General features: G+C 40.9%; 3 protein-coding genes and 1 long non-coding RNA gene across 5 annotated transcripts; 3 read left to right on the forward strand and 1 right to left on the reverse strand.

Moving 5' to 3' along the window:
- Positions 1-338: 338 nt before the first annotated feature.
- LOC113174305 (GTPase IMAP family member 8-like) lies at positions 339-2,324 on the forward strand. 2 transcript variants are annotated; one of them, XM_026378201.1, is made up of 5 exons: positions 339-445; positions 526-683; positions 761-995; positions 1,103-1,426; positions 1,519-2,324. In XM_026378201.1, the coding sequence occupies exons 1-5, from the start codon at positions 430-432 to the stop codon at positions 2,085-2,087; spliced, it is 1,302 nt and encodes a 433-aa protein (XP_026233986.1). In that variant the 5' UTR covers positions 339-429; the 3' UTR covers positions 2,088-2,324. The 2 variants fall into 2 exon arrangements, with proteins under 2 accessions (XP_026233986.1, XP_026233977.1); XM_026378192.1 differs by lacking the exon at positions 339-445 and having other exon boundaries at positions 451-683.
- Positions 2,325-2,593: 269 nt separating this feature from the next.
- LOC113147880 lies at positions 2,594-5,551 on the forward strand. The gene is made up of 5 exons (XR_003297408.1): positions 2,594-2,753; positions 3,262-3,335; positions 3,528-3,587; positions 4,396-4,693; positions 5,450-5,551. It is a non-coding gene; the product is annotated as an uncharacterized LOC113147880 (long non-coding RNA).
- gemin4 (gem (nuclear organelle) associated protein 4) lies at positions 5,370-11,151 on the reverse strand. Its single transcript, XM_026339152.1, has 6 exons — positions 10,910-11,151; positions 8,662-10,668; positions 7,818-7,974; positions 7,420-7,690; positions 5,853-6,563; positions 5,370-5,663 (listed from the first exon to the last, which is right to left on the reverse strand). Exons 1-6 carry the CDS (start codon positions 10,917-10,919, stop codon positions 5,442-5,444), a joined length of 3,378 nt encoding a protein of 1,125 aa, XP_026194937.1. The 5' UTR covers positions 10,920-11,151; the 3' UTR covers positions 5,370-5,441.
- Positions 11,152-11,441: 290 nt separating this feature from the next.
- On the forward strand, positions 11,442-15,916 carry LOC113148622 (tapasin-related protein-like). Its single transcript, XM_026340383.1, has 8 exons — positions 11,442-11,556; positions 11,867-12,043; positions 12,125-12,400; positions 12,506-12,835; positions 13,050-13,397; positions 14,208-14,300; positions 14,419-14,438; positions 14,537-15,916. Exons 1-8 carry the CDS (start codon positions 11,511-11,513, stop codon positions 14,549-14,551), a joined length of 1,305 nt encoding a protein of 434 aa, XP_026196168.1. The 5' UTR covers positions 11,442-11,510; the 3' UTR covers positions 14,552-15,916.
- The last annotated feature ends 4,331 nt before the right edge of the window (positions 15,917-20,247 follow it).

Genomic DNA, 20,247 nt, shown 5'->3' on the forward strand with positions numbered 1-20,247 from the left:
CACCTATGAAATCAAGTGTTCATTTGTAACAGAATGAAATAGGTCACATGTTCTTTTATAGATAGAGAGTATGAACCTTTCCATATGGGTTGTTTTAAATGCTACTTTCATCAAATCCTGCAGCACTATAGTTAATAAATCACTGCTGTGTGTCTTTGTGTGTGTGTCCAACGGTTTTATAGCTTCACCGTGTTTGTTTGGTATGAGTCAGTTTTATGGACCAAAGACACAACACTTCTCAGGAACCTCTCTGTTGTGAACTTTAAGACTGACGTCCATGTGACCCGGCCCAGCCTTGATAAACGCTGCATTCAGCTCCACCGAGCAGCAGGGAGCAAAAGCACAACTGGAATCAACGCAGAAAAGAAGCTGCGACACACGTTTATTTTCGAAGGACTGTCTCTATAATTATCAACCAAGCCACTTTATATGGCAGCAGTTCAGGGTATGTTTTAATTTATTCAAAAGCACAGTGGGTGACGGTACTTCAGCATGTATGGATGGATTTTTATACATGTTTTTCAGGACCAGACCAAAGCCTTTCCTCTGTGGTTTTGCTGTTACTGGGTGAGAAACTAAGTGGGAAGAGCTCAGCAGGAAACGCCATCCTGGGCCAACAGGCCTTTCACAACAAAACAACTCGCAGCAGCTCCAAGAAGAACGGCACCTTCTCTGGGAAGCAGGTGAATAAACAAACACATTAGTCATCATCAATAATTCATTTAAAGCCTTTTCTGACCTCTGACCTGTGATCAACCAGGTGACAGTGGTGGACACCCCAGGATGGTTGACCCACTGCACCACTCCAGACAGCGTGTCCCAGCAGCTCTGCAGAGCTTTCTCTCTCTGCCACCCAGATGTCATCCTGCTGGTGATCTCGGCCACCACCACCTTCGGCCAGGTGGAGTGGAGGGCCATGCAGGAGCAACTCAGACTCCTCCAAACCGCCATCTGGCAGCGAGCCATTGTCCTCTTCACACATGGAGACAAGTTAGGTAATTGAATACGTATTTATTTACTGAACTCTGGCAAACGCTCTTTTACTCATTACTCGTTAATTTATTAAAGTTTAACTCAATCAAAACCAACATCTGTGCTGCAGGAGGTCTGCCAATCCAGGAGCACATAAAGCAGCAAGGTCCGACTCTCCACTGGCTGCTGGAGCGATGTGCGAACAGGTACCAGGTTATGACCAGTCAGTCCAGAACGTCACAGGCTCAGGTTGCTGAGCTCTTTGAGCAGATCCAGCAGATGATGGAGGCAAACAGTCGTCCGAGGGAGATCCAGTATAGGATGTACACCCAGCTGAGACTAGAGGTGTGCATGGAGCAGGAGGAGAGGCGGCAGAGAAGACGAGAGAAGATGGAAATGACCGTGATGGATTATGGGAAGCAGGTATCCTCAGGATGGCTAAATATGCCCAGAGGTAGGTAGGAACAATAAGCGAGTCAACAAGTGGAAAAATATGTGTGTGAGATGTGTAAAATAGGAAAACCACTGCTCTGTGTGTGACTGCAGGATCTCCAGCAGCGCCCGTTGGATTTAAGCCTATGCTCGGCCTCATCCTGCTGGGAAGGAGAAAGTCAGGGAAGAGCTCAGCAGGTAATAAGATCCTGGACAGAGAGGAGTTTCCGACTGCCACAAAGACTGTCAGGTGCTCTGCAGGCAACACGATGGTGTCAGGATGGAGTGTCACAGTGGTGGACACTCCCGGGTGGAGTCTGTTCGGTCTGGCCAATCCTCAGCAGGTCCTGAGCAGCATCGCTCAGAGCCTTCATCTCTGCCCTGTTGGAAGCAAAGTGGCCTTCCTATTGGCCGTACCTGTGGACTCGTTCAGGGAGAAAGACCGCAGAGCCCTGGAGAAGTACCTCAGCGCTCTGGGGAACGATGTGTGGAGAAGCAGTGTGGTGTTGTTCACGTATGGAGAGGAGCTGAAAGGAAAGACGGTGGAGAAACACATTAAGGAGAAGGGACAGCCTCTGCAGTGGGTGCTGGACAGATGTGGCCAGCGGCATCACGTGTTTCATAGAAATACAGGACACGAAGATGAAGTGACTCAGCTGCTGGAGATAGTGGAGCGATTATAGAAACTGTAATGGGAGAGTTAAAGGAGCAGTACACCAGTTTTACATGTGAAGTTCAGTTTCACTGGTTTATTGCCTTTGTATTTTTATTGCCTTAAATTATTTGTATTGCCTATTTGTTAATAATCAAATGTGCAGTGACTATCTTATGTTCACACTGAAACTTTGAGACACTTTACCTTTCAGTTTTATATTATATTCCTGCCTCAGTTGCTTTGTATATCTCTGTAGTGTCATTGGGACGTATCCAGCACCAAAATAAAATAAACATATTGAGATATGAGAGGTATTTAAACATTAACATGAAACTCATATAAAACATGACATTTGAAAACAACAAGTCCCATTTTACATGTATTTATTTTTTTCTTGTGTGTATGTGAAATAAAATTCTTGATAACAATTAAGATCAATTAATCCTATTGGTTTGTGGAGATGCTGCTTTAACCAATAACAGAAGCTTTTGCTGGTCATAGGGAAGTGATCAGCAGGTCAGAGGTCAAGTTAACGCCGCCGTCGACTCGTGGCTTCCACAGTTTTGGTTAAAATTGTGTTAAAATCCAGGGTTTGTCGTGCTGTGATGTTTCCAGGACTTCTCTTCTTCTTCAGGAAACGTCTAAAGTCAACTTTTATACGCTGGAGTGTTGGCGAAGTGGTTTTCAGTGACAGGTCAGCGCTGTTTACTTTACCGGACTCCCTTAACATATAAGACAGTTAAAATTTTCTTGATTATCTAAACAATTACATACAATATGAAGGTTTGCTTATTAATTTAATTAGTTATTATGAAGAGCTAGTCAATTCGGCGTGAATATAATGGGCCAGAGACCCTTTACATTAAAGATTTTCCTTAGGAAGTTTTCTCATGTCCTTAATTTAGGCCCAACGGGCACCGAGAATCTGGTTTAAAAAGTATGATTTTTCCTCAGTGATTCTGTGTTTGTGTATGGTTGTGTCAACCTCATAAATATACATATGTACTTATTCAAATGAAGTTAAGCGACTTATCTATTTGCAGTGTGTTCTTACCTTGTAATTATTACAACTGAGGTAAATGCATATGAATTTTAGCATAGTTTACAACTTCTGTAGTCACGTTTATAACTATTATAAACCAGGATTTTCCTTTTGTGATGCTTTTATTGAAATAAAACTTCTGGTTATGTTATGTTTTTAGATCTTTGTTCAGGCTGCATCTTTGACTACTGCAGCTGGAGTAACCTGCAGAGACATCATGACTTAATAGATAAGGTTGATATACTATTATATCACACTATTCAAAGACATTATTTTTTAAATTTTATCTTTGATTCTTTAAATCCTATTGTCAGCCAGGTTAATTCAGTCTAATCTTTGCTGTCTCACCACAGTCACTGGCTCATTTGTATGAAATCAGTGTTGTTTTCATGTTCATTGACTCTCACTGTGCTTCCTGGTCTGCAGTTCTTCAGAAGACCTGAAGACGTCACCCTGTTCATCTCTATGGTGAACATCTCCGTCCAGGTAAATTAATAGTGTCTTATACCTCTTTTCCCACCATGTCACTCTGCTCTACTTAAACAACATAACACATTGAGACGTGGCTTAACGTAAGTATCCTCTCCCTTTTAAAAGATTATGCCAAAGAATTCTTTTTCTATTTCGACCATTTAAACTTTCCTTTATGTTCAGTTTCTGCAGTTTTCCTCTTGCAGCCACATCCAGGGAGGTTAGCCAGAGTCAGATGAATCTTAAATGTCTTAATATTATCAGCAACTGTGCTCACAGGGACTTTGGGATATGATTAGAGAACTCTGTCTCACTCACAAAGATCCAAATGACGATTTTTCTCTATTTAAAGAGACTGAAATTTACAAGATTGCAGACATTTAAAGTCTATGAAATATCACTACCGTCAATTTATTTGTAAATTCTGTTTTTATTTATAAAATCTTAATAAAATAAGACAGAATTCAACGTTTTTACAGTATATTCTACAGCAATGCAAAACCAAAGAAACTCTGACCCTTTTCTGAACGTGAAATCCAAACTTGTGAGTGGTAGTTTATGCCTGTATGTCATACAGTGTGTCAGAAACTGGGATTAGAGTCAAATTATTTCAATTGGCACAACTCACTTTTAACTGCAATAATATAAAGTTTGAAAAAAATACAAGATGGTCCCAGATTACTGACAAAACATGGTCTTGAGACTGCACCAAAGCTAAAATTTAAAAATAAAACAATCTATAAATGTGCACTGAGCTTGTTTACTACCTAACTACTTGTTTTGTCTCTTCTGTTTCTCCCCTCATTTGTCCCTTGATGTCCAGCTTGGCCTCGATGAGACGGAACTGGCAGCATCACCATTCACCTGACACATTTCAAGTGTCCGATCTTGGTCTTACGCTTCCTGTACTGGATGTACAGCCAGCACTTTGGGGGACGGTGTCTTTCCACCTGCTGCTGCAGTGCAACATGGGTAACCTGCTGACCCAGCTGCACTCACTCGTTTATCCTCCTAGAAAAAGGAGAAAGAAGACAGACTCTACCTGAGACGGACGGAGTGAATGGAAACGGAAACAAAGACGGACCGAGAGTTGAATCCAGAAATTGAAATGCAAGATACAAGTAAGTGTCAGGTTCACTGTTCTGATAATAACCTTTAAATTCAGCAGAAAATAAAATCATATTTTGAGAAAAGTATTTTTCAAGATGCTCATAAATTTACAAGAAAGTTTATAAAAGTTTCTTTTTGGTGCTGCAGTTTCCAAAAGCTTCCAAAATACTTTGGATACTGTATTTAAACAGTACATGAAACAGAATCTAATGACTTGCAAATAGTTTAAAATCTGTATTTAAATGATCAAAAACAACATATAACATGTTCAAACTGAGAATTGTTTTTTGAAAAAGATGATTCTCATTTGTAATGTGATAGTTGCTCTGTCCTTTTAAAAGTGTTGCTGGTACCAAAATCAAGTTTTACATTTAATTTTTAAGAATTATTTTTTCCAAAATATGACATTTGTTTTAAAATATTGTGGGCTGGACACCATCCCAACTCTCTCCTTTCTCAGATTATAATGTGGTTTTACTTTCTCATAACTTTTTGACTTTATTTTCATTTTATTTTTCCTGACTGTTGTTAATAGTTGTTAGTGTTGTGAACTACATCATGATTTATGTGCCTTTTATCATGTCTGAAAGTGTTCACAACCCAAAACATGAACCCTGGTCAGATCTCAGCCATCAAATGTTGGTTAGAACTGACAGCTAGAAAATGACAAAAAGATTTGCTGTGAAATGTTTTTATTCACTGATTCTTAATTGGTGTGTCACTGACTTAAACAGACATGTCTGAGATCTGTGTTCTGTGTCAAGCAGCTGATGACACGAGCTGAGCGATCTTCTGCTGCAGCACAGACTTCATCTCCTGGTTCTGCAGGTTGTCTGTTATAGTGGAGAAGAAGTGCCGTGTGTTGTCGCTTTCTAGCGGACTGCTGCTGTCTGGAAAGGCGCCCATGATGGCTTTATAGTGGCTGAGGATCTCCAGACTGGCCAGGAACAGCGGTTCACTCTGGCCTCCTGGCATCATCACCTGGGAACAAGAAATGTAACCAGAAGCTTTATCCCAGATTTAAGACAGTAAGTATATTATGGAGTCTATTCTAGTATATACATCAATTTTTTCTATCAGAATATCTTCTGATTATTAAGGTGGTCGATAATCCAGACAGTTTAACTGTACTAGGTAAGACAAGATATATGACAGGTTGTTTATTCCTACCTGGATGTGCTGAACATGGCAGAAGAGCTGACTGAGAACAAAGAGGACTTCCTGGCTGGGAACTGTCCCCTCATCCTCTTGTGAGTCTTGTATTTTCAGAGGAGAGGTTTCTGCTTCTGTCAGAGAGTCTTTGGACATTTTAGAAGTTTTGTCTGAAGGATTTGAGTCTCTTCTCGCTGGTGTTTTAGGAGGTGTTGAAACACACGTGGTTAAAGCTCCAGATGAAGAAAGAGGCAGCTTGGCTTTCACCGAGCTCATCATCTCTCTCACAGCGTGGGCGTATAACCTGCTGACGTGAGCCCAGCTGTCCACTGACAGCCAGTGTGAGCAGCTGGACCCACAGAGCAGCTGCAGGACTCGAAGTAGAAGCACTGACAAGCGGAGCTCGCACGAAAACCTCCTCAGATCCAGGAGGGGCAGATAGTCCACGTACTCGAGTGAGAAGGGGACGTAGAGCCGTCCGGAGGTGATCAGCTCCTTCAGGGCTCCCAGCAGCCTGGACCACTGAGAGACAGAGCACCAGGGCAGGATCTGGGTCAGAGCCACCAGCAGGCCTTTACTGAACATGCCTACGTGGTCGGTCCGGCGCTGGTCCAGAGAGAGGCAGGACAGCATGGTGGACCGCAGAGGATCTGATATAGAGCAGCACTCCATCCAGGCCAAAAGGCCGGTGCCCTGGCTGTACTGGGGCAGATCCAAACCAGACCACTCCTACAGAGGCGGAAGATAAAGACTCGTCAGTTCAGATCTGTAGTTTTATACAGAACCTGAAGGAAAAAGATGATTTTATCACATTGATGTAATAAACATGAAGAAAATGTTGCTTTTAAAGCCACATTGTAATTAGTACTACTACATATTTACACCTATATCGTTCTTTGTAAATGCTGTAGACATTTTTACTATTTTTACTACTAATTAACATTTTCTCTGCCGACTCTTGTGAAGAATGTTAGAACAGTTTGAATTAAAAAAACCTGGAACCTGATTAATAATTTAACAATAAAAAAAAAATAATAATAAATAAAAAATATAGTGGAAATAAAGTGAGTTTGTCGTCACTACATTATGAACACTGGTGTCATTTAAACAATCTGTAACCTTTCCAGGTAATAATCCCTCCTGCTGTTTTCTTCAGTGTAAGATCTGTGGACTAAACACAAGACGTTGCTACAGAGGACACAGTGAAGTTAAAATATGAATCATAAGTTTGTAATGAGAAGTTTTGACCAATAATTCTCTGCTAATTTTGATCGATATGTGCTCAAAATGAGACAAACTGCACGTCGCATTTTACAGCAAATGTGCTCTAATCATGATATTTTGAAACATCTACATCATAATTAACACTAAATATCCCAAACTTTAAACTAAACTAAATTTTGGTGTTTTTAATTATTATTGTGGGTGGATTTGACAACATGATGAACCCTGACTTAGACACAGTATAAACTCTGAAGTAGTTGGACAATCACACACTTAAGGTTCACATAAACATGTTGGGAGGTTTTGCATCATGGCTGGTTATCATACAAGTTCAATATTGATGTCAGTCGAGATCACTTACCTGCTCAGGTAGATCACACACAGTCAGCAGAGAGGACGGAACTTCGTTTTTAAAGTGCTCCCCCCACAGAGGCTTCAGGTGGAACTTCACCGTCCAGTCCAGTTCCTCCACCTTGCTGTAAAGCCAGAACAGAGCTCTGGACCAGCTGCCGGGCGCCGCCGCCACCTCTGCACCCACCACCTGCCCCAGTGTGGTTAACACAGACACAAGCAGCTCCTTAGTGTCCATGGACCAGTTGTGGACAGCGCTCTCTGCTGGCTGCTCCCAACCCCTACAACAGATTCAGATATTAAAATTAAGCGCAGGTCACAGTAATCACTTAAATTTATGGAGCTTAAAAAAAGGCTTCAGAAATAAAAGGTTAAATAATAAAAGTACAGATTTGGATAGAGGCAGACCTGAGAGCCTGGTCATGTAGCTGGGCTAGGATGTAAAGCAGGGGAAAGGGGGAGCAGTCCAGCACCCAGTGAGGAGAGGAGGCTGCATCCTGGACATCCACACATAAAGCCGTGTGCAGAAGCTGCACGCTCAGTTCTGTGTCCAAAGAGCTGAGACCTGGAGGGAATACAAAATGTTGGAGCAGAGCGGTTAGTTTCCATCACTTACCAACATTATGTAATCACACACTTGAGACGGAACCTTTAAAACCTTTCCACATGTCCTTTTAAATAATATACAGTATAACATAACTAGATGTACCATGTCTTCTAGTGATGAACCAACAAACAATTAACACCTGATTGCAGCTTTACAGTTTTCTTTCAGCGCATTTGGTTTGGTTTTGCAGGTTTATGCACCAGTTTTCAGCGCATGAGGCCGTTTTCTCTCATGCACCAGTTTTACTCCTGTCCAGCACACCTTTCAATAGCAAGTAGCAAAACAGTGTATGCACGTGCCTGTGGTCATAAAATACATATAATGATGTTAATCTCTGAAATGCTGCACTTAAAAGTGATTATTAAAGATTGAGACCAGTCTTAGTGACACTTGCATCTGTGCTCATTGTCATCGTATTTGTTTAAGTCTTAAAGCTGGTATCAGTTTGCAGGATAGTGTAAACTCCAACTTAGCAAACTTCATGTGCTGATGAAGCCTGCAAGTGCCTTTTGAGACATTTATATATTTTAAATAGAGACAATACAAAAACATTGTGCTCTGGTCAATCAGAACATTTATAGATGTAAGGACATTTATCTCCTTCCAGGTTTAAAGTTTCACAGCCTATAAATACAGAACACTCACCCATTGTGGAAATATTAGGCAGGACGAAGATGTTCACAACCTCCTGGGGTGGTAGAAAACTTTGCCTCCATTCTTCTCCCTCGACTGTAATGGCTGGCATCATCAGCAGACCTAGAAACTTGAGGAACTGCTCTTTTTCACTGGCTGACAGTGGTTTGGTCTTAATAATCTCCTGGAGACACACGCAGAGTAAACTCCTCCCACTTAAACCATCCTTTTCTTCATTCGCTTCTTCTCTTTCTTCATTAATCTGAGTTTCATCAGTTCTTCGCGTCTGTCCTCTGAGTCCAGGCAGCTGCTGCAGGATCTTTGCCATTAGAGAGAAAGTCCCCTTGTTGTAAATAGCTGAATGACAACATGACCTCAGAGCAGCTTCTGGGTTTTGAAAAGCTACCCTTGCTACTAAAGAGGCTGCTGTGTTCAGATTGCCCTGCGACGCTGCACCCCCTCCTTGTATGATGCAGTTGAAGGCCATGTTGAGCTCCTGCTCAAACCCTTCAGTCACAGCAGAGGGGACAGTACACCCAAAGAACCCCCTGGTGGATAATTTGAGCATGGCAGCCAACGATTTGTTCTTGTCTTCTAATGAGAGTGCAGAGAAAAGGTCTGCAATCACTTTCACCAGCTTCCTGCACTGGCTCACATCTGAGCTTTCACTCTGGATTTTATTCATCAGGGTGGAGGCCAGGTTGATGAGTATGTCATGCTGCTGGAAGGCTGATTGGTTTTTCTGCAGGCAGTCCAGCCAGTGCTCATCACAAGCTGCCCATGACGGCTCTGTTGCAAATAACAGAGCAAAGCTCTGATAGTCTTCCAGACGGTGTGTGATGATGATTGTAGCAACCTCTAAATTTACTTCAGGGCTGCTCTCCCTGACTGGAAAAGCCAGTGACTCCAGCAGTCGTCTGAGTATTCCCCTCTCAGTCTCCTGGAGAGGTGCTTCCGTTTTATGTGGGGCTGTGAGGACTCTCTGGACACTTTGCTGTAACTTGAATGCAGAGTAACTAGGATCAGAGTTGTTTTTCAACAGTCCACTGTTAAGCCAAAACTGAGCAAGCTCTGTTATAATATTCACAGCTTCGCCAAGCTTCATCCTGCACCGCTGGAACTGAGATGGCGTGTGACAAGCACGTAAATCTCTCTGAACCTGCCGAATAAGTTCAGGACTCAGTTTTTCATGCTGCTTTTCTCTGATCCTGATGACTTTAGACAGGATGAGCATCTTCTCTTTAGTTGGAAGTATAACTTCTTGGTCTATTAGGAAGGATGTGTAAAGAGAGTCAAGAGAAATGGAGAGGGCTTGCAGAAAGAGGTCTGTGGATGAGATGTGATCTTTCATATCTTTAAGTGCATGAAGAAGAATGTGCAGGACATCCGTGGTTGGTGATGATGCTTGTTGATCTGAGGTCTCCAGTTTTAACCTCTTGGCCTGAGGAGACAGACCGGAGGACTCGGAGGACATACGATTAAACTGATTAGCAAACATCATCTCTATACTGGGCTCTTCTGCTTTCTCTTCATCTCTGCCCTTCCAAAGTTCCCACCACACCTCTAGAAGAAGCTGGATATCATCGTCCCCTGTTGGACTGCTCCTCACGTGTTGTGTCAGCCTTTCAAGCTCAGTGCAAATCTCACACTCAGGAAGACGCAGGAGGAACTGGGCAAAAATATCTGCTGCTGCTGTTGACTTCACCAGTTCCAACAAGGCGATGTGGCTGACCTCAGGGAGGCCGTGCTGAAGAGGGAAGAATGGGTTCTCCCTCCACTCCACCTCTATGTCACTTCCAGTTTCTTTGCACAACAGCTTCAGCCACACAACACAAATTATCTTCTTTTTCCAAGAGCTAGATTTTGTGTTAGGGTGATCATCAAGTCTACAGATTTCTCTGACCGCCTCCACGACAGGATGTCCCACCCGGATCCAGTCTCCCTTCTGAAGTGAGGCCAAAGATGAGGGGAGACACAGCTTATTAGCCAGGAGAAAGGCACCCTGAAGAATCGCTGAATCTGAAAGAGCCGAGGCAAAACTGTCAATACAGCACTCATTGATTGACTGTACATCCGAAAGTGTGAAAATTAATAAAAACAATCAATTCATTAATAATTTGTTTCTCATTTCTGGGATATAACTACAACACTGCTGATAACAGACAAGGTTAAGTGTAAAAATACACTAAATGAGTTGTATCATCATGTCCTTCAAACAATACATTCTGTGTTTCAGAACACATTGTTTATATATAACTACCTTTGTCCATCGTGAATGTGATAACTTAATGTTAGCTGCTAAATGTAGCAACAAGAAGCTAATTAGCTAATTTTAGCTCCGTTTTCACTCCCATTCATGAGCTGCGCCACCGCATCTGTCTCAGAAGAGTTAATTAAGTCAAACAAACGACAAGTGCTTTAAGATGTGCAGTAAACAAACTGAAAAGCTTTTCACGGGTTCACGGCAGCATGTCAACAGTTTGTGTGAAGCGCTTCAGCTGTTCCGCGTCAACGAGTTTAAAGTCAAGAGCGGCCCGCTGGTGTCAGGCGCTGTTTTTACAGCGCCTCCACAGGAGGAGCTGAGTACTGCAGCTTGAAAAGGCTTATAAAAGAAACCGACTCTTAATTGAGGTTTAATTTTTAGATTTTCGACTAATTTATACATATGAAGCTACAAAAAGCCAATAAGGAATATGCGCTTTTCATTTTGCTTTAGTCTGTGATCATTTTCTGTCAGTCACATTATAGGAGGAGCTGCATGCAAAGCAAGTTTTTTTTCCTCTAAAGTGAAAGTGAAAGTATCTGTTCAACAAAAAAGATTAGTGCTCCGGTAACAAGGGGATTTCTACCAATGCAGAAACATGGGATTAATCTTAAAGATACTTATTTACTTTTGTCTATTTGCAGGTAAGTTGGTGACTGTAGCTTTGTTACAGATTGAAGTGTTTTTGGAGCTACCGTGTGTCATGTGTAGCCTATAAGACATGAATAAAACCACCTGTATGCTAATAGTTGTAGGTTGCTATAAGGTACATGCTCACTGTACTATGCCACTATACTATACTTAGTGGTGGAGGAAAAATAACATAACTACTGTGTAGAAAAAAGCTCAGTGAATGTTATCAGTAAAATATACTTAAGGTATAAAGTAACTAACAAACTATTCACCTAAACTACAACCATCTGACAGTACTGACTGATGTTATGTGTCCTTCAGGTGTGCTGTGCGTCCATCAGATGTCCTGGCTGCCCTGTCAGTTCATTGACGAACATGTTTTTTTGAATAACGAAGGACACACAGAGACTAAGCTCATCCACAGAGAGGCCATGCTGCAGTTTGGACAAAAAGGAGACGCTCCCGTTAATCCAAATGCCATCACCTTCCTGCTCACTGGTAAGACCTGTGGGCTCTTAGCCTTACACACTAAGAACTAGCCTATTTGTTTGTATTCTACTGAGTTCCACTCTGTTCTAGCGTCCAAACTGGACCTGCGGCGGTATGTGGACGGGGTAGAGGCAGATCAGCTGGAGTGTGAGCTGCGCAGGTACAGCACAGAGGGCATCCATGTCCGCTGGCCTGTGCAGGAAGCCCGGGAGTACAACCGCTGGTACAGCTGTACCATCAAACACAGCAATGGTCTGCTCACCATCACCGGCTTCCTCAGACACCCAACAGACCAACCCCCCTCAGGACAGCAGGATTACCGCAGCTGGGCTGCTATTGAGGACAGAGAGATACTCACAACAACAGGTAACCAGCATATCCATATATATTTTATTATAGAATACATTATACTGTGCACTACTGTACCTGTTAATATCCGTCAATAAAATATATCTCTGTCTGTTTCCACAGTTTCCATGATCATTAAAACACAGTCCCCAACAGTGAAAGCAGGCCTGGGTTCCCAACAAAAGCTCCACTGCCAGTTTGCTGTTGATCACAAGGGACCAAACACAACTGTAGAGTGGCACTGGCAACATCGTGGAGAGAGAACCAGACTCTTCAGCCACACCAGCCGCACAGGGCAGACGCATGGGTCTGGGGTTGGGTTGAAGAGCCTTGCAATTGGGGATGCTTCCTATATCCTCCCCTTCGCCAAGTTGACCAGCGAAGGGACGTATGTTTGCTCAGTGGCAGTGAATCCTCTGTTTGTTCACCTGGATATAAATCTGCATATTGAAGGTGAGAAAGTATCAAAAATATCATCAGTAACCATATGCAACTAACCATGTTTTCACAAATAACTAAAGCATTTGTTAAATTTCCTGATTAGTTCATAAAAGGCCAATAAGTTACTCTAATTGAGTAATTTAGCAGTTGTCCTTTAGCTGAAGTCAAACTTTTAACACAAAAATCTTGCTGAAATTAAAAATATGGAAACTTTATGTCTCCAAAGAGGCTCCTCGTGTCTCCGTCAACGTTGAACGAGTTCTCTCGCTGGTGGAGGGCGATGAACACAAGGTCGTGTGCGATGCGGAGGGCTACTACCCTCTGGATGTGGAGATTGTTTGGTACGAGCAGGATGCAGCAGCCTCAGGCCAGAGGGTCGGTGCTCCTCTTCCGAGGGCGCTCCAGAACATTCTGCTGTCCAGCCACAAACACAACAAGGACAAGACCTTCTCGCTCTCAGCTTTCTTCTACCTCAAAGCTTCGCTCAGAGACTCAGGGAAGCAGTTTACATGCAGCGTTTCCCACCCGTCGCTGAGACTGCCCATCAAGAAAAGCTTCATCCTGAATGTGCAAGGTGAGTTTAGGAGACGAGGTCAGAGTGGGGGAAGAGTACTTAAAGTACAATACCACTACTAAAGGTACTAATACCACTGTTAAAAGTCATAGTTCTGCATTGACATCATTACTTAAAATAATGTCAAATGCTGCCTAGTGTCATCTTTATATAAATAAAAAAAATAATTAAAATGATGGAAATGAATAATTCAACACATCAATTAATCTATAAATCTAATTATTTTTTAAATAAACATTTTATAAACCTCCCATTTGTTATGCTCACAACACTCAAAATTTGTGATCTAAATAAGTACAAATCCCCATGAAATTAAGTATAAATGTAATTAATATAATTTTTATAAATTTTATTTACATATTTAAAAATACAGTTAGTATAAAATGTTCTAAAGATACTGGCACACATATTTACTTTGTAGTTATCAGTTACAATTAAAATCAAATAAACAAAAACAGCTAATAAAATATAAATAAAATAACAAAACATCTACAGCAGAAATGACAAACTAAATGCTTATACAAGGACCTCTTATACAGTAAACCTAAATTTAATAACAGATCATCAAAATTAGATTAAATCAAAAATAATGTTTAAAATTAGATGTTTTTTGTTCCAGTTGTCAAACACTGAAAATTCAAAGTTGTTCCTGAACCATGATGTGATAAAGATGAATAATAAATGCATAAACCAATGCATTTATTCTTTACCCGTCCACCACTGCTGAGCTAACGTGGCTGCAGCACCTTTATTTAGCACACAGGGGCAGCAGAGGAATGTTTCTGATGTCTGACTTTGTTCTCTGCTCAGAGCCGAGCAGCTTGATGTTTAACCTCACCGTTGGTGTCACTGTGGTCACGCTGCTGTCCATCCTGTACCTGATGCTGCGTTACCTCCACTCAGGTGAGTGAAGAGATCCTCGAACAGATAAAAAATATATGACAGGAACACGGTGATGCTGAAGTGTGTCCTTATCAGTGTGAATGTCCGAGACAGTAATTATCATTTCTTTTCCCAACAGCAAGAGCAAAATATGTTCAGGTAAGACATCTCTGTAAAGCCTAAATGTTTTGATTTAACTATATCAGTATCAACAAATATTTAACCTGTGTGTGTCTGTGTGTGTGTTTTCTGAGCAGAAAAAACCGTACTGAGCACCTTTGGTGGCCTAAGCACAGCAATACAAGCTCCAGTGAAGGCAGCCTGCCCCCTCCCCCCACTTCGTCCCCTACGATTTTTGTTTGCTCTGATTTAGTTAATGCTAAAACTTGATCTTGAGGTTAATGACTGGGTTCCTTCGTGAATAGAAATCTAATGCAAAGATACAAAGAAGCCTACTAGCTACAAAACCTAGATGAAAACAGTGCGTTGTTTTTAAGGATGTAAATGCTTTGTAAATGTTTTGAGTTGATGTAAATATTTTCAGGCTTGTTAGAACTCAGACACTCACAGGTAATGTTTGTTTGAAAAAAATTCAAAAGAAATTAAAATAATCAGTCTCAAAATGTCTTAAATATTGTAATAAATATATAAAAAAATAAAGTAAAAAATTTGAAATGTAACATACAAAAAGGTATTTTACATATTTTGCATACATGCTAGGTGTGAATCAATACAGTTTTCTTTATTTAGCCTCCTATAGGCGACATTCAGGTGCCCCAGAGCTAGAATGAAAACTACATCAACAGTTACAAACTCAAGACTGTGAACTCATTGACTTAAAATCAAAATGAGATTTTTTTTTTTCATTCATTCTCATTCTGCTGGAATCCCCTCTACCAACACTGAACTCTGCATGACCTCTGACCTCTACAAATCATCTGCTTTCCTGTCACTTACTCCTTGTGGCCCTGTCACTAGAAAAACACACACATACTCCATCAGCTCGGAAGAAGATGGATGAAGAGTCCACAGAGACGATACAGCCAAACTGGTCAGTCGGGTCTGAGTCCAGAAATAAACAGAGCTTTAGTTAGACTGATAGCACATGTGTGTTTGTGTGTGTGTTGACAGAACCCTGTGCCCCAAAGGCTACAAGCGTGTGTGTGTGTGTGTGCGGCTAGATTTGATTACAAATGTTCAGAGAAGACAAAGATAATCTGGTCTCAGAGGGCAAAGTGAGTTTGAGAGAGAAGAAGAGAAGAAAATTAAAGGGCCATACTGCACTTTTTTGTATTTTTAGATGTACCTTCACTGTTGGGATGATGGATGTGCTTTCTCTGAATATCATACGTATGAGTGTTTGTTATTCTTCATTTCTGCACCACCAGCTCAGGTTAGCAGTGAACCGCTCAGGGCCATTTGTACTTTGTGTTTAGATGAATGTTGCTATGTTGTTTGTGCTTTTTTTCAGTTGTGAAGAAAAATTGTAAAATGTAAATGTGAATCCATTTAGTTTTTTGGGATAGAAAAATTGTTTACATCTGTTCACTCTACTTAATAGATAACTGTTTTCACAACCTACATAGTTTTCCCTCAAAAAAGTTAAATCAAAATAAATAAATCCTTGGTTTGTTTCACACCAATTGTACGTCGCCAGTCAAATAAAAAATCAGAAACCGGGGCAACAGCTCTAATGCAAACAACTAAACCAATATTATAAGACAAAACATGCCATTATTTCAAATTCCAGGCTCCCAAAGGTGGTGTTAAAATGGAGAAAGTCAATATTTTTATCATACCTCAAATGTCGTCACTGAAGAAGATAATACTACAAGGTTTAGCTGCCAACCTTCTGTTAGCTGCACGTCAAAATAAACCTACAAATATAAAAAGGCTTCTCACTGACTGTTCCAACAGAGACACAAATAATTAAAAACACACACTACTGCTCAAAAGTTGGGGATCACTGGGATATTTTATTGTTTTCCATGAAACACACATGAAATTAGTGTTAATAGGAAATATAACAAAAGAACAGGACATGCTGACATTGTCAAAGTTAGAAATGATAAATGTGATGGAAATTAATGTGTCTTCAAATGTTTCCTTCAGCAAAATTAAACAAAAAAACACCTTTTGCAGCAGTTACAGCCTGGCACACCTTAAGCAACCTAGCTGTCAATTTTGTGAGTTAACTTATTCAAGGTTCCTTCCACTCTGTACAAATCAGCCCCAGACCATCACGCGGCCTCCACCGTGCTTAACTAAAGGTATTAAGCACTGTTCTAGCATCTTTTCAGTTGTTCAGTATCTCACAAATGTTCTTCTGTTTGATCCGAAGACCTCAAAATTTGACTCATCTGTAGACAACACCTTCTCCCAGTCTTCCAGTGTCAAATGTTTGCGCTCTTTCGCCCATCTCAGTTTTATGTTTTTATTGACCAGTCTGAGATACAATTTTTCTTGGCAATTCTGCCATGAAGTCCAGCATCCTGAAGTCTCCTGTGTTTGATGTGTGCTATTTAGTGCAGCAGTTGAGGACCTGTGAGGCGTCTTTGTCTTAAACTACAATCTCAGATATTTGTCTTCTTGTTGTGCATCTGGGCTTCTCACTTCTTTTTCGGTCCCTGTTAGAGTCAGTTTGTGCTGCTCTCTAAAGAGAGTAGTTAACAGCATGATAAGAAATTTTAAGTTTCCTTAGAGTTTCTAGCATTGAGTAGCCTTCCTTTCTAAGGACGACAATAGAGGGATAGATGGGTCTCTATTGGAAGTTATTTCTTTCTGGCTATCCAGGACTGGGGCACCACAATAGTTTCTCATTGGTTGGAAAGAAATCTCAACTTAACCACATCCTTCTCCACCTCTGACCAAAAAGAAAAAACAGAATAAAAAAAGTGACCACCTGGAATTCATTGATTTTAAAACAATCCAGAAAACTGTCCACTAAATCTGATTAAATGATCATTGATACATGATGGTGTCATTTTTATGGTCTAATGTCTTTGGATTGGAGCCATAAGATTTGATTTCATGGTTGAACACTAAGTGCGCTGTCACACATTGTGCAACACCTGCCTAGAAACTATTAAAAATGACACATAATTCCTGTCTACTCAAGTGTATTGAGTAGACAGCAAGGCTGTTAGTATCCAACATATCTGCAGGGTCAGTTTAGCCCGGCCAAATCCAAAACAGGTAGTAGAATATGTCTAAAGTCTGTATGGCCCTGGATAGATAATGAGCAACATTGGTGGCATCAACCTATAAAAAACAACTAAAGACATGCTCTGTGGGGTTTACAGTGTCTTCAGTTTATCAGAAACAACAGACCAACAACCTGATGAACTCATTACATATGATTGTTTCAGAGAAACAGGTGAACGTGACGGTGGAGACGCGACACGTTGCTTCAGTTCTGTGTAATTACTGTGACTGTATCCAGACACAGATCTTAAAATGATAAGCTGGTTTTGTGGAGGCAGGGGGCAAGCCAGGACTGGTGCTGAAGTCTGACTGATTTCACCGTAGATACACTCACATACTCTGATTCCTGGATGTTGTAACTGTGCAGAGAACAGCTGTTTAGCTGCTGGATCCTCTAAGATCTTGTGTCTTTAGGCCTGCGATGACAGGTCTAGATGCTTTTATTTAATTTGTTCCCATGAATGAGCCTTGTTTTTTCATTATGGTGATTATATAACTAGTGAAGTAAGACACACTAGTTATGTACAAATACAAAACCAACATCAAACTGTCCCAATGTTTGGACCATGATCCTCTTTGGCAAATGAAATGAATGAAAGAAAAAAACAACTATGACCAAATATTTTTCACAGGTGAGCCGACAGTTCAGCTTCCTGGAAAGCTCAAGAACTAAACAAAACAAACGCGTCACTGCTTTACACAGAGACAAAACTGTAGAGAAAACAAATCTACACTGTGTGTTTTTCAGAATTTAACTAAACCTGTAAAGAAAAAAAACATATTTTCAGTTCAACTTCAACAGTGGCCCAAAAAATGGACGTAATTACTCAAGATTTCCTTTTTGACTCAAAAGCTGTATTCATTAATAGATAGAGACTTGCCAGGTGATGTTTGAGAGTTGTGAAAAGCTATTTCTTCCTCTGTTAAGTTTAAAAACAGATGAACTGCTTAGTGAAAAAAAGAAAAAGAAAAGCTTGTGACTATTTTATGTCCAGTATCAACTTGCATTAATTGTACAGACAGTACAGCTGTAACCAGTCTCCATTAAACCAGTGCTGTCAGTCCAACAATGAAATACAAGCTTGAAAACATCAATCTGCCCCGCCTCTTTTTAATGGTTGTTTTATTGTGTTAGTATCCTGCACTTTCTCTTGTCTCTTAATCTTACTGTGATCAGTGCTTCACACTTTGCCAACTGGAAAAGTTTGAAGTTCTTCTTCTCCTAGTATGTGTAACCACACATTCATTCATCCTAAGGAGTGTGTCAGTCACATGACATGGATGACATGGAGGGTATCGTCGTCATTTATCATGTGTGGCTTTGTCTAAGATTGGCAGTCTGTGACCCTGTGATCCTGCTGTTTGAAACTTTCATGTCAAGAGCAGGGAAACCGACTGTTTCTGCCGACCCAATTCAGCTCAGCATTCCTGTGATCTCTGAATAATAAACAGCTCTAATGATGGTCGGACTGTCTGGCTCGCCTCTCCTGAGCTGTTGTGACAGATCAGGAGTAACACCAGACTGATTTTCAACAAAAAGGGTGTTTAAAAAAGCAAAGCAGCTAATTTCCATCACTGTTCTCACTGACAGACCTTGACTCATTCGGTTTATGTTCAAACTGAACTCCCTACCCTGCCAGGTTCTCTGGCGAGGTCAGGTTGCATGAACTATTACAAAAATAAAAAGAAAATACGTGCAGCAGCTTGGAGGCGATGAGCTCATAAATGCAGTTTCTGGCCTGGCTGATGATGTGCTCCTATCAGCCAGCAGCTTTGGACTCTTTGAGTTTTCATGTTGAAACGTTAGAGTTGCATAAGAGAGCGAGTGAAATATGATTTATATGGTGCAACAAACCAGCATTTAAGATCAGATCGTAAAACGAGGATATGTCATTGCACAGCTATGCAACAAGCCTCATGAAAATGTTCGAAGAAAATGAAACCACTGGATCCGTTCACAGGGGGAATTTCTTGGTTGTTTTTCTTTTTTCTTTTTTTTGGGGAAGCTGTTGCCAAGTTGGATTGTGCATATATTTTATGTTGTGTGGTCATAAGCACAGAGCAATTTAGTCAAATTTAGACAACGTAGAGATACAATTTGGCAACAAATCGTTTTGAGATTAATGACACGATGAGTATTTTTAACTCTTATTTGGTCCTCTGTTTGTGTTTGCATGGAAACCAAAGGGTAATAGCTGTAACTGATAGCGTGCGCCTGTTCGCATGTGCTCCTTTTGGTATTTTAAACGTCCTCTTCGTGTGACATAGGTGTGTAATGGTTGCTTCCAGTTCCAAGGGTGAGAGCTAACCTCATATGCACAGACTTGTAAGTACGTTCAGGGCAGGACTGGTTTTCCAAGTGTCATGGATAGTTCGACAACGCTGGCAGACGAAGTAAGATGAAGATGAATGTTGTTGATGCCAGAACAGGAACTGGCTCATCCTCACGTTGCCAGCTGTCCCTCTGTGTATCACTCACTCTCTCAGGGCACAGAGTGGAAATAAATGACATTTGAACACACACTTGTGTTTAAAGAGTCTATCCAAGTTGTGTCAGAGAGGCAGGATTAAGGCATCTCCATGAGTTATATTCTTGAAAGATGATGTTAGACATAGAAATAAGACCAAGAGCAGAAAGCAATGAACATGGCTCCTGGTCAGACATTAAAGCATTTTATATCTGTGATATGTTAAATGTGTTTATGCTAAAAGTGTGCTACTTTTTCATACACTTGAATTGGACCAGCTGAGCATTGCATGCTAA

The sequence above is a fragment of the Anabas testudineus genome, chromosome 13 (assembly GCF_900324465.2).
Source record: "Anabas testudineus chromosome 13, fAnaTes1.2, whole genome shotgun sequence".
Lineage (NCBI taxonomy): Eukaryota > Metazoa > Chordata > Actinopteri > Anabantiformes > Anabantidae > Anabas > Anabas testudineus.

Coding starts and splice junctions, on each gene's coding strand:
- gemin4 (XM_026339152.1), bottom strand. Junction 7,691..7,817: donor CTACATGACCAGGCTCTCAG/GTCTGCCTCTAT, acceptor AATCTGTTGTAG/GGGTTGGGAGCAGCCAGCAG. Junction 6,564..7,419: donor TGTGTGATCTACCTGAGCAG/GTAAGTGATCTC, acceptor CCGCCTCTGTAG/GAGTGGTCTGGTTTGGATCT.
- LOC113148622 (XM_026340383.1), top strand. CDS start 11,511: ATGGGATTAATCTTAAAGATACTTATTTACTTTTGTCTATTTGCAG. Junction 12,044..12,124: donor CATCACCTTCCTGCTCACTG/GTAAGACCTGTG, acceptor ACTCTGTTCTAG/CGTCCAAACTGGACCTGCGG. Junction 14,301..14,418: donor GCTGCGTTACCTCCACTCAG/GTGAGTGAAGAG, acceptor TTTTCCCAACAG/CAAGAGCAAAATATGTTCAG.
- LOC113174305 (XM_026378192.1), top strand. CDS start 501: ATGGATTTTTATACATGTTTTTCAGGACCAGACCAAAGCCTTTCCTCT. Junction 996..1,102: donor CACACATGGAGACAAGTTAG/GTAATTGAATAC, acceptor TCTGTGCTGCAG/GAGGTCTGCCAATCCAGGAG. Junction 1,427..1,518: donor ATGGCTAAATATGCCCAGAG/GTAGGTAGGAAC, acceptor GTGTGACTGCAG/GATCTCCAGCAGCGCCCGTT.